This window comes from Tetrao urogallus (genome assembly GCF_951394365.1).
Source record: "Tetrao urogallus genome assembly, chromosome: 12".
In the NCBI taxonomy this organism is placed as follows: domain Eukaryota; kingdom Metazoa; phylum Chordata; class Aves; order Galliformes; family Phasianidae; genus Tetrao; species Tetrao urogallus.
In genome coordinates, this window is record NC_136825.1 from 15,043,875 (window position 1) to 15,057,947 (window position 14,073).

General features: G+C 38.4%; 1 protein-coding gene across 1 annotated transcript in view; it reads left to right on the plus strand.

Annotated features, from left to right (window-relative positions):
- FTO (FTO alpha-ketoglutarate dependent dioxygenase) overlaps positions 1-14,073 on the plus strand; it is a gene marked incomplete at both ends in the record, with an annotated part of 104,595 nt that overhangs the window by 65,028 nt on the left and 25,494 nt on the right. The window contains 1 exon segment of the mRNA XM_079541211.1: positions 112-231. Within this exon segment, the coding sequence (XP_079397337.1) occupies positions 112-231 (120 nt within the window).

The following is a 14,073-nucleotide window of genomic DNA, read 5'->3' on the forward strand; positions in this document are numbered from 1 at the left end:
GTCATTTTCCAAAGGATTGTTCAGTTACATCTGTACTCATATACTACCCCAGTCCAGCCCCAGTTAGTGACAAATAAATGATTTACACAGCCATGTGTTTTTGTCTTGCAGGTCGAATTTGAGTGGATTAGGCAGTTCTGGTTTCAGGGCAAGCGGTATCTGAAATGCACTGACTGGTGGCTTAAGCCTATGGCTAAACTGGAAGAATTTTGGAGAAAAATGGAGATTATGGTAAGTACTGGTTTTATAGTCTGAAGCTTTTAGGAGTTTAATTCTGAGAGCACTAACAGTTACGTTTTTAATTATACTGTAGTAATAGGATTTCTGCTTTATTCAGAACATATGAAAAGTAGAATAAGTGTCAGCCTTCCACTGCTTCCTCTTGTTTCTCTCCCCCAGTAGCCAAAACAAATATGAACAAAATAAGATCCAAAACCCAAGAGGATATTTTAATTGTTTCCTGACTTGGCTTGTTTTTAAAGTTTGGCATTGTCAGAAGTTGGTGGGCAGATACTGCATCACACCAACTGGCATCTGAAGCTGTGCAGTGCCACTCTTCCATTCGGCACCAAGATAGACAGCACAACTCTGCCAATCACAACAGCGGTGACTGTGCCTGGGGAAAGCTCAGGGTGAAATCTGATGATGTGGAGGTGCACCTATCTGTTAGTAGTTCATGGGTGCAATTAATTACATTCTGGCTAGGACCAGCTAGAGGTGATTAGTTTTTTCAGTAACTAGAAGTGGGGTAGCTGCTGTGTTTTTGGAAGAACGTCTTTGCTTTCCTTCAACACTGTCTGCGTGTCCACCCTTAGCTCGCTTGCTGTTGAGAAGTAGTGACTCAGGTGGGAGACTTTGCAAGAGTTCAGCACAATTGCCAATATACCTGCTTCTAGATCTGTAAGCAGAAGGAACTACATGGGCAATCATGTCTTGCTGGTATCCTTACATCTCCATGAGAAGCTTCTTTTCCATCATTTCTGCTGGTCACTATGTAAGCCTCAGCTTGTCCCAGGTTGTCTTGGAGGAGTTTGTCCTGTGGTTGAGGATACTGAATATCACTTGTGCTTGAAATTTTTTTTAATTTCTGGAAGCACAGTGCAAAAAGAGGCTGCTATTTGAGTTTTGAGGGAAATGTTACTCTCTAACATGTTCACAAGTATCTGGAAGCTTTTCATGGCAACAGCTGATTTTGACTCTGGAAAGTAAGTGTGGGGAAGTGGGATGTTTGTATGTGAAATCAGTGGCTGTGAGGAATTGCTGAACTTTGGACTGTCATACAAAAAAGGAGGGAAAAAAAATTGGACTTGTTTATCTTCGTATTTTTCCTCATCTTTCTGTTCTCAAAATCAGCTAATCTGGAGTGACCTTTATCATTAAAAAAAAAAAAAAAAAACACCCTTTGGTTTGTTTTTCTTTCAAATGACAACTTACCCTCTTCTAACAGAGGCTTAGATGAGGTAGAGACAAGAATGTTTGATTGTTATTTTATATCCATTGTGTGTTGAGAACATGGAAAAACAGCAAAGCAGGGAATTCTCTAGGGTTAGGTTTTCTGCAATTGGTGTGACACTGCCATGTGTCTCTAATTAGAAACATGGTGGTGTCAGTGTATCTCCTTTCAACAGGCCTCGAGATGATATTTATCAACGAGCTGATGCTTGGGCCAAGACAGAAGCTGCTTCCAATTTAAATTTTAAAAATTGCTTTAATGTTTTATGACTTATAATACACTAATCACAATTAATTTCAGCTATTGACGGAGACAGAAGAGAATGTTAATTGCGAATGTCTGTTTTGTTGGGTCTCTAAGTAAATCTGATGCTTACTGTATTTTGGACATGGGGTGGGTTGTTTTTTTTTTTTTGTTTTTAACCTACATTTTGTCCTTTGTGTTTCACGAACTGACAGCAGGGGGCAATGTTGAGCCGCAGTTTTAATGCAGCAGGAAGCACTGACTTTATAAAAATGCATAGAAATGGAGCATTAACATCGAGAATTATCCCTGTTGCTTCAAGTTAGCTGTAATCTGTAAGATTCCATAACACAGGAAATCAATTGTGGGTTAACAAATTCAACAGCAATTTAACATAAAAAAGTGCAGTGTTTTGGTGCATGCTTAACTTCCACAGCATTAAGTTAAATCAGAAAGGTATTTCTGAAGGTCCCCAGCAGTCTGCAGGCAATGCTGTTTCCCGAAATTTATTTGAACTGAATAACTCTTTTAAAGGTAAAAACAATAAAATAAAAAATTCCTTTGTGTAAGGTGAAGAATGCTTGAAGTATGCATGTCTTGCAGTTGTGAATCTTGTCTTCATAGAGCGTTAACCTTAAGAGGAACTATTTCTTAAAAGAAAATTCTAAAGCGGTGTATTTTTCTTTGTGTGAGCTTAACAGCTCTTGACTGGAATTTTTTGAATGTGTCTGGAGTAATACAGTGCTGGGTTCCCTGTGTGCCTTTCTTTCCCTTGTTTGGTAATGCAATTGTAAAGAAGGAAAGAAAAAGTTTTTTCCAAAATTTCCAAACCTGCTAATTGTAACTGCTCCAGTATCACAGCAAAGTGCAGTGCCTCAGGAATTCAAACCCAGTATCTTCAAACCTTTGGGCTCTATTTAATGTTTCTGTACATTATAGCAAGCACACCATTTTATCATGATGTTTAGTCCTGGCATTTCTTTCCCTGAGGATAGTTTTACTTAGAGCTCGCTCTTGTGATGTAAATGTTAAACCTTTCATTTGAATGACATTCTGATAAAACATCACATTTCCTGCAATATTACCTCATGAATTTATGAACCATTAAATCTAAAGCAGTTTAACCAATCTTCTTCTTTTCCCCCTCCCTTGAAAATATGAAGGCTATTCAAGTGTTTGAGGTGGGTTTTTTCTTAAAAAGTCATCCAAGATTAACACGTTATCATGTGCAACATCAGGATAAATGCTTGCTGAATTCAAAGGGAGAGTTACCATTTGAAAAAAAGACTGTACAAGCTTTGCTTTCTGAGCAAAGAGAAGTCTGAAAAGCTGAAATCTCATGTGATGTGAGGAAGTCTTGCTGTAGCTGTTCTGAGATTCAGTGGAGAGACAATTTGTCTCTCAGGGTCTGATATCATGCAAACCTCGCAATCTGACATTTATTTTAGCTATGGAAATGTTTCAATGCTGTGCCAAATCAGTAAGCACTGTACAAGTCCTACAGCCTTTTTTTTTGTTGTTTATTTTGTTTCAGGCTGATTCACATTTGAAAAAGTAAATCAGTGGAATGAGAAGTAAACATATGTGATTAAATTCAAATACCAAATCTTTAACGATTTCTTTTTATATATCCAGTGTTCCTTTTTTTCTTTCTTTTTTTGTCTTTCTTACGATGACCCTGGTAGTGCTGTATGGTATGAATTGTATTTCCTGCTCTGACAGTCCATTTAGCAACGTAGCAATGTATTTATATGGCAGTTGGCCTTAATAACCTTTATTGACTTTGGTGGGTAAGAGCCAAGACTGGGATTATTAAAATGTATCAGTTTCCCTGCAGTATAAAAGCACAACATATATAATTATGTTAGGTAGGTTAGGCTCCATTTAATCCCACCTATTTATGCAGGAATTTGGCAAGTTGAAAAAACTGTAGTTCTAAAATACGGAGGGAAAAAAAAAAAAGAATGAGCGACTTAGCTTATTTAGCAGCATCGCTGTTAAGGGTTTACTTAAGGGAAATTTACTTAAGGTTTACTTAAAGGAATGTAACATAGATCCTAAAGAATTAATTTTTAATGGTGTAACTGAAAAACAAGTAATTGCTACACCATTTGTTTCACTTTTCAGCATCCCAAAATATAAGTATTGATACTGTTATGCCACGTACCTTTTGATTTACAAATGCTGTGTGCAAACAGTAGCGTGCACATCCTGTGCAGTTGTAATGAGCAAACTGCCATTCAAGTTAGCTGATAGCTCTGTGCACCACTGGTTCACCTTAATTTTTAAGTTCCTGGAGAAAAAAAGAAAAAAAAAAAAACCAGGAAACAGTACATTAACTTATCATAATACTTTTACTGTTATTCTCAATGCTATATTTTATCTGCTTATGCAACTGAATAGAAATCAGGAAGCAGAGATATTTTCATTTAAAATTGTTTTTCTTTCCCTTCTGGGATCTGTTTCATTCTTCGGTACTAATGCTACGTATGAAGTATGCTGTAGTTTCTGCTGTAAGCCACTGTTGTCATGGGCTTATAGCCTGATGGTCTGGGCTGAAACTTGAGCTCCAGAATCCCAGCCCAGGGCTGTAATATATTTCTTCTTTCTTTTTTCTTCTCCCCCCCCCCCCCCCCCCCCCCCCCGCCAAATTAAAACAAGGGCTTAAATATACATTTATATCAAGGCATTTCAGTTCCAGAATAACCACTGCGAGCTATAAGATAAAATGTGCTTCTAAAAGGAATTTTAGAAGGAATTCTCTTAGCTTTTCTAGACTTCAGCACTTTAAACAGCTAACCAATTATACTGGGGGTGAAAGAGGGGGGGAAAACACACAGGAAGATAATGGGATCACAAACATGCTGGTTGTTTGTTTAACATTTTCAGAAAATGCAGAGCAACTTTACTGATGTTTGAATTGCTCTGACCTTGGCAGCCAAATTTCAAGAATTCTGAGCTATGATTTTAATTTCTTCTAGCTTTCCCCTTGTGCTTGGATACTGCAGCGTCACACTGCGTTATTGGAGGAGCACGTGGTGATGGGTGATAGTGTTTGCCTAATGAGATGTAAAATGTAGGCACAACATGGGAGCTAAAAGACCCAAATTTTAGCCATATCTCTTGTCTTTTGGGGCTGTTCTTATCTGTTTAGACCAGACCCTTTAAATAAATGTATTTTTGGCAGGTTTTATTGTATGTACACCAAGAGTCAGATATTCCTGGAAATTTATCTTTGATTTCAAACAACAGCAAGACAACCTGATCCCAAGGACTTGTTTTTCTTTTTTAAAAATATTTTTGACGTTATTTTCTTTGACCTCAATATTTTTAGACTTCAGAAATAGGAGAAAGGATTCAGCATTGTGTTCAGTCAAATCTTTTTCTTTAAAAAAAAAAAAAAAAGTCTTGCACATCTTTCAGGGAAAAAAAAAATATTTACAATTCTGAGGGAATTCAGTCTTAAGCTTCCAAAACAAAGTGTGTGCTGAAAGCACAAAGGGCTGTGTTTATGATTCTCTTTGAAGTGTTTTTGCAACAGGATAAGGAAAAATTTAGAAACTGTCTGATAGTGTTCAGGGTAAATACTTAAACCCCTTTAGAGAATTTCACACACAGATACTGTGCAGCAGAAAAAAGGATACTTATGTTTCCTAAAGCTGCTACAGCCTACAGCTTTGTACTTAAAGACAGAGGTGTTGAATAGAATTCTACTGAGGATACATCCAGTGACAATATCTACAGGAACATCACAGCAAACCAGTGGATAGCACTTTCTATTTTTAACCCTTCTGTGAGCTAGTTGATATCTAAGCTGGGTTGATGCGAAGCTCTCTAACATTTCTATTATACACTGGAACTGCTCAAAGGGCGTTCTTCCAACTCACGTAGCACACTGCGAAAATTGCTCTGGAAACATTTGAGATTGTGAGGCAAAACGGCGTGAGCCAGGAAGAAGAGTTTAGGACAGGTGACCTCACCTTATGTCCTACAGGGGAGCGAGATGCTGTGCCTCAAAGAGCCCCGGTTCAGAACAACTGGAGTGCTTACTCTTGTGTTAAACTCTTACTATAATAAGGCTGCTTTTTCCCTATGTTTGTACACAGTCAGATGTATATGACCATGTGTGATACACTTGCTATAAAATGAGCTCTGTGTTTGGATTGTTCTTCTCCCTGGATGCACTCAAGGCTGGGCTGAATGGGGCTGTGAGCAGCCAGGTCTGGAGGGAGGTGTCCCTGCCCATAGCAGGGGGTTGGATCTAGATGATCTTAACGGTCCCTTCCGACCCAAACCATTCTATGGTTTAAAACATAAATATGTGCTACACAGCAGAAATCGGGAGTCATGCAAGTAGGTTATGCCCAAGTTTTGTACCCAAATTGTTGTATAAATTGATCCGTGTCTGAGCTGAGCACAGTGACTTGCACTGGATGCTCCATCCCCCGCAAGTGTTCTCAGACTGGATGGCTTGCCAGATCATGCATATGTATGTACACACAAATGCATACACAGGTGTCTGTTTTAATTGATTTTCTAGTATTAACTTTGTAAATTTGTGTAGATTTAGGATCCTATAGAATTTTCCTTAGGTGAAGAGCATTTTATAGAAAATAACACTGGGGGAAATAGCTTGCAGTTCTCAGCAGCAGGAACAGCAAATAGAGGTTATAGAGGGTGAAGACTGCTCTTGGTAGCACTACAAACACCTGGTGTGTGCCAGAGAGAGGAATATCAGGCCAGAGTTCCTCCTGCGCTCCTGTGAGTCAGTATCAGTGCTGGGAAGGTCTTGTTATACCCTGGTATTGTCCTTCTATTGTCAGTGGGAGCTGTGATGATTTCAGTGAAAGTGAAGTTGGTGTAATTGGGCCGCAATAGATTGTATAGAACTCGGTGCTGTTGGCACCATTTTCTCCCAGAATCTTGTAATGCTCTGGAATAACACAGAAGTGTTTTGTTAACAGAGAGCTGCTTGATTTATAAGGCTTATTATTTTCTGTGGAAATGGTGAAGCAGTATGTAGGTTGCTCTTAAAGTAATGCCTCCTATTTCCATGGGAACTGTAACATATACAAGGAGCACAGTAACACTTCTGCACGGAGCAAACTATCAGTGACAAACATGTTGTTCAACACAGTCAGCACCATTAGCTCTGCATTTTCACCAGAAGTGAACAAAAGCCTGCATCCTGCTCTCATAAAAATCAGCATCAACAGAGGTGTGTGTACCTGTGTTGTCACCACTGCTGAAACACTCCACCCACCACATCCGTGTGCTCACAACCACTGCTTGGTCTCCATAAGCAATTCAGCAAGCATCAATGAATGTCACTGGGTTCAATTTTTTCCTCATGAAGGAATTCAATTCCATATTCTTGCTTCCTACGCACTTCCGTGTCAGATGCTGTTTGGTCAGAGTGCCCCTCTGCTGCCATCTGTCACACAGCAACAAAATGGAATGGAATACTGGTGGGAAAATTCAACTTCTACTGCCATACCAGCAATATCTGCCTCTGCTGCCATAGGCTAACATTCTAAAAAATAGAAGGTGTTACTTTCAGAGCAGCAATGTAGTACTGAGCTATTGCTTCTCTTGTCCAATTATTCATTGCAAATCCTCTTATGTTTCTCAAAAGATTTCTCATAGTATAAAAGCTGAATAAAGGACAATATTTGCACATAGATGATTTCTTTTTCAAATTAAATTTCCTGTGTTTTTGAAATGTCTGTATCTACAAGTTATGTAAAGTTATCAGCTATATAGAAAATGATTTCTAGTTCTTATTTATGCTGTCACAGAGGTGATAAGATACATGTTTGTGAAGATATAATGTTGGAAGAAAAATTGGGCTTCTTGAAGCTAAATTACAATGGTTTGGTGGGAGTCAATTTTAACGTTATCTCTATAAGCTAGGGGAAGTTACTATTCCTAATGAATAGTATCATCTATGCTGCTGTGGTTATAGTTTTTTTGAGTGCTACAGACATTTTTAAACATGGTTTTATTTCTGTTGTCTATTAGTGGCTGTGTGCCCTTTCAACTTCTCAAATGACTTTTGTAAACTAAGGTGACATGTTCCAGAAGTTGCCATTGCTGCATTGATACCTTTTCTTTCTCATTTAATTGTTGGTCCTGATTCCTAACAAGATCATGGGGCAATTATGTTTTTGCAATCTGGTTTTTAATAGTTGCTTCATCTTTGATCAGAATTACAGCTCTTATTTTATATAAAGAAATAAAATTTGCCATAGGAAGCATTATGCTCTGTTGGATTAGGTGGTGATTCTGTCTCTGACTCTGTTTAACTTGTGCAAGTAACTGAAGTGTAACTCAACTTGAAGATCAATCTGGAGATTAAAATTCTGAAGTCTTATTTCGGTTTTAGATTGCAGGCTTGTTTCTAATCATAGGTTCCTCATCAATGGAAGGAGGTTGTGATATTTTTGCTATAACTAAAAGAATTATTTATTGGCTGTGTCCTATGGAGAGAATGTTTTGCAGTTGAAAGGACACAACAAATTTCTGCCTCCCCCCTGCCGTGACTGGAAATTGTCTAACCGGAGCCACATTTCAGATGTTTTGTTTTTATTTTCAGATGGGCAAGTTGTGTCCATTGAAGTATGATAGCAGGAGCTTGCTGTGTTCTGCCTTACCGTGGTTCCCTCCAGTTCTAGCCCTTAGCTGTTTTTGAATACATCCTTTTTGCACTTTTCTTACAATACACCCTTCTACTTGATCATTCTGAAGATCTAGACATAATAGAATATTTTCTGAAGCAGGAAAATAATTATTGTTTTTTATCAAATATGTCTAGTTAACAACAGATTTCAACAGATCTTTTTGGACTGGTAGGGAATCTTAACACTGATAGTTCTTACAGCAGAGGCTTGAATATAAAGTTCAAGTGTAGTAAAAAAAAAAATCTGAATTGTTTCTGTGACATAATGGAATTTAGTATCACAGTCAGACTAATGATGTGTCTTCTTAGGAGTTTTTGTACTATAGACTGATTTGGGGGAATGGTAAGAATAGGCCATATCTATGTTTGTGAGTAAGCATGCATCATGGAGAGCTGTTCAAGATGAATCTACTTTGATGCCTAGCATGCAGTATTTTGGGAAGTCTGCTGTTAATAACTGGAAATACTGCATCAGTTCATATTGTTTAGCTGCCTGGGGATCGATATTGTTCTGTAATAAACTGAAGTTGATTATTTTATATACATGTGTATATATCAATTCATTTGTATTCTACTAATTGTATTTTTGTCAGTCTTCAAGCTGTTTGCTACCCACCTGAAGATTAAAGTTTCACAGGATTTGCTAGCTAGCAAGAAGGCCAATGGTTTCACAAGGATTTGGTAAGACTTAGCATGGATAGGTGAATTGGAAGATGTTTTCTTCCAGACATCTTTCATTCAGACACAAAACAGAGTAAGTTTACTCATTGCCCTCTACTGCTCCTTCTCATTTTCTTCCCAGTTTCCTGCTTCCATTTCAAGAAATTATTTGCAGTAGTATGACTTCAGTATTCACCCCTTTGCTCTACACTAGTGATTAGTTACATTTCTGGTGGAGGATTTGAATGGAAATTAAGATTAGCCTATGTGAACCAATTGCTGGGCAGTGCTGAAGCACGCAAAGGCTATGCTTCCTAGAATTCCCTGATGCTCATGAGTAGCTGAAAATCTTTCAGCGACTATGCTTCATTTTTGTCATCTTCTCTCTTATGGGTAAGATGAGAGAGCACCATGGTGTTACATGTACAGGAGATACACCTATTCCCAGGGAAGCAATGATGAAGTAACGTGATATTCTGTGTTCTGTCTGTGAAGATGCTCAATGCTGGTAGTCCTGGCTGTGTGCTAGTTTGAAATGTCATGATACTTCTGGAAGGAATAATAAAGAAAAAAAAAGGAATGATTAATGTTTCTCACTCTTTAAAGTCTTCTCATGTAATTGGTATCTTCATTAACACAACGTTAAGGTAGCTGATGTTGTCTCTGATTCATAGCAGAGAGAGGTTATTATGGCAATGGTAGCTCTACAGTAAAGGTTTTTCAGACCATTATTTAATTACTGATCTTTAATTGGCTTTCATGTAGGACATACTTGATGCGCCTGTTTGTAGAACGTGTTTATGGTTATGGTCAGTTCCAGTAGTGGTCATTTCACTAAGGAATTTTGAGTTTGCAGCATTGAAGCTTGAGGGCAGGGATAATGATGGAAATGACAGCTGAATCAGTCTTGGAAACTCATGAGATTGACAAAAACATTGAACAAAACAAAAACAAAAGTCCCACTGGTTTCTCTGAGAAATTTCACTGTTAAGAAACACAACAGAGGACCGATCCTCTATTTTTTCTTTCCTTTTTCTTCATTTTTCATTTTCTAGTTTTTCTGGTCAAATACAAAATACTGTAATTGAATCACTGCATTGGCTGGCTTTTTCCAACAAAACAGCAGATTTAGGGGCTTAACTGCTAGTTTCAAAAGTAATATATAGAGAGAGAGCATACAAAGACAAAAATTGAGCACACAGATATATAATCCCAAAGGAATAAACTGACTTGTACTAGACAAGCTGAAAGCTGATTAAAATATTTCTCATCCTTTGGGTATGCAACAGTTTTTGATGATGGAGAGTGTATTAATATTCAGCTTTGCTGCTGTCGACACTTCAGACAGGTCCCAGGAAAGACTCTGAAGTGGACCAGGTTTTCACACTCTGCCAGAAATCTTTCTGAGACACAGAGCAGCACCCTTGTACCAGTAACAGCCAAGATAAGCATAATGCTGCTTAGCTATGTCTTTATTTTAGAAATTGCTTTTAGACGTTTTGAAAGGATTGAAAATTTTAAAGAATTCTTTTCATGATATAAACTCATTTAGATACAATAAAGGAGAAAGATTAATCTTAATTGTTTAAAAACAAGGCTGCTCTAATCTATTCAGTTTAAAATCCATTTGTCAGAGTTCTTTATAAACATACAAAGATTGCAATACTAATATAAGAGACTGAGGACTTCAGAGACTGCTCTTAATGCAAATGTTCTCTTAACTTCGTTTATTCCCTTGTAATTAATACCTGCTTGCCAGACCAGAATGGGGTGTAAACAGCTGCTTTATCAGCTGATACTTCTTTTGTTGGCATGCTGACATATGGGGTGTTTGCTTTCTACCCCCTCCTCAGTGCCTAAATGTACACAGTATCTCTGGAAAACATGTCACACGCTCTGTGAGGTGCCTTTAGGATGGCTCCAGGGCTAAATACTTCCTGTAATAGGTGAAAGAGCATGGCTTAATCAGCTTAGTGAACTTAATTAAGCTGTACTTTTTCTTATGGTACAGCCCTAAAGTATGTTTCAATTAAAAAGTGTGTTTCATGGTTGTGGAGTGACACAAGTTTGGAGAAATCTGGTGAGGTTTTATAGTGGGCTTGAAAAAGGTGAACTTTGCTAGTTATTCTGTAGTATGAAACAGTGAATAAAAGGAGAGTGCTTCTTTTACTGAAGATTTAAAAGGGAAATGCTAATACAGTTCAGAATGCAAAAGCTTCTCGTACTGAAAATGTTTATTCCCCTCTCCCGTCTAATTTTAACACTTTTTTACATGGGAAGAGCTGTCTGTGTTAATCCCAACTTACCCTGCCTGCGTGCAGTTGTGTCACCAGGCTTTGCCTACTACCTTCTTCACTCCTTGGAAAAATATTAACTGGTTTGGTGTCATTATGAGGATGTGATCTTCTCTCCTGTGATCTCTGTGTCTCAGCAGAAAATGGAATTACAAGCTTAAAGTGATTTGAGCTGAGTTGTTCTTCCTTGAGCTGAGTTGTTCTTTGTGTTCTTCTTGACATGCTCTATGTTAAAGAGGAGGTCTGATTTGGGGAAGTGAGCAGGAGAGCAGACAGCAGGCTGCCAGCAGTATCCAGAGGAAATGTGGGAAGGAGGATGGGAACAGTTCTGTTGGCATCAAAGATGATCTGAGAGAGGAATCCCAGGACAGGAGTATTGAAAAGCTGTGGAGATGGGAAACTTGAAGCTGAAAGCATAGGTAGAATGGGCTCCTGGGTACAGTGTGCCTCCTTCCAGGCAGGATATTGTGGGTAGCAATCTCTTTGGTGTTTTTTCATCCAGTTTTAAAAGCATATATGTTGATGGAAATTTCCTTCTTGATGCCTTTAATGTAATAAATGTAATGCTAGATTTAATATGCTACTGGAAAGCCAAGCAAGGGAGAAATGGTCCTTCTTTCAGCAAGTAATAGTTAGGTGAAATACAGAAAGATACCTAAGGCATGTTAAGAGTGATTTGATTTTAATCTAATGTGTAAAATAACCTAGGAAAAGAATTCAGGAAGGTAATGTGTGCTGATTTTTAAAAATGTAAAGGGTTATATAATGTTCAAAATGTGTGGTTGTTTGGTTTCATATGCTTAAACACAGAGACACACATATATTTGTACACATATGTTGTACACAGTGCTTCCACAGTGCTTGAAGATGCAGAATCTTACTGAATTGATAGAATGTGTTAGTTTCTCATCTTAGTGCCTCCCACTGGCTGTGTATAATTCTCTGATAGACTTTGGTGTGGTTCTTGATTATATGGGGTGTTATAATTTCCTGATGACTGATTATGTTATTTATAATGCAGAAGGTGTTAATCCTTTGGTGATTAACACTCTATTTGAATTACCAGAGGTCAAAGGTACAGTTTTTTATTTGGTCTTTTCGCAGGCTTTCTTCCTTCTACTGCAGGTTTTGTTCATTCTTTTTTCTTCTTTTTTTTTTTTTTTAATCTGAAAATTACTTTGAGATAAGTCAGGGCAGTGGGGAACAAACAGAGAAGCATCCTCCTTCCTTTGGGACCCAAAGCTGTTCAAGCTGAAGTCATGAGAAAGTAAATTTCCTTTACAAGAAATAGATCCTCCAGAAGTTTCCTTAATCGTTTTGGAGAGCAAATTTATTAAAGACTGTATTTAATACACACTCACACGTACTTGGATGGTAATATGTACATACGTGTAAATATGTACAACTGTCATTTCAAGTGGTTTGGAGATGCTCTAGAGATTGCTGGCCAGCTGTCAGCTACTCTCACAGTTGCTGTGTTTTACAGAATTAAGAAGGCATTTTATGGGCCTTGAAGTCTTTCAGAGCTTGTGAAGGGATGGAAGTTAACCTTATCCAAGTATTTCTAGCCTTGTTAAGACCACAGTCGTCTTTGTGTTTTGTTGAGCTGGTCTGGTTACAGGGCTGAAGCTGATGAGGGAAGGTTGTTGTATACAACCCTGTGCTTGTGTAAGCATGAATGTGCCTCCAGGATAATTCACTTTTCTGCAGGTTTTCTGAATTGCCTCCAACTTCAAAGGCTTTCTAGTGGTCTACATCAGTTGACCCAAGTGTGTTATTGGCTTTACACACTGTTATGAATATGGCTGTAACACATGGTCTTGACTGGAGAGGCTGAAGCAGATGCTTTCACCTTCATGATGTGGGAATTCCATCTACTGCAAATATGGGAAAGCATGGGGATTTAGGAAGACCTGCATGAGTTCCTTCACTGGTGTTTTTCCACACTAAAACCTTTGTGCTGATGAGTGAAGCTGCTAGAAGCCAGTTACAGAAGCATTGTGTTGGTAGCTGCTAGCCCTCTGAAGTGATTAAACCTTGTATATAGACAAAGAAGTTAGTTAAGGAAGGAAGCATTACTATTAGGAAGCAAAAAATGAAAGGAGAGTGGCTCGCCTGGTGGGGTCTGTGTTTGAGTGTCAGGCTGTAGTATGTTTACAGTTCCAATTATGCTGATCTTGGAAATCTAAGGGTCTGCCTCCATATTTTCCAAGAAGCATAACCAATCCTGACTTGTTTCTTGAAGAGAATTTAGCATCAGACTAGGTTGATTATTAGCAGTGAACATCTAGAGGAGCTGGAACCTGGGTTCACTGGCATCCAAAAGCTCTGTTTTAACTCAGTCGCTGGCTGTGGCCTTACTGCCCGAGCTGCTGGATGAAGTCATTCAGTCTGTCAGGAAGTTGGAACAGATTATAACAATATATGTTTAATCTGTGCACCAAAAACTGTGGGTGCTCAGTGCTGCTCTGTGATGAAAAGAATGTCTGTTAGGGATGCTCCAGCTCTTCATACGATGATTTTGTTTTACTGTGCCAGCTTTCTCTCTGCTGTTCTCTGGTGTTTTGCTCCGAGCTTTGTGAGGTGCTAAGATTAGTGCTGTTTTGCTTTTGTCGAAATCTTTCATGTTTGCTGTGACAGATAGGTGAAAAAGTAGTATTTGTTCTGCTCCAGCATGTAAGGAATCCAGCACAGACACTGAGGACAATTAGTCCTATGTTGTGGGATAAAAAGCAGACATGCTA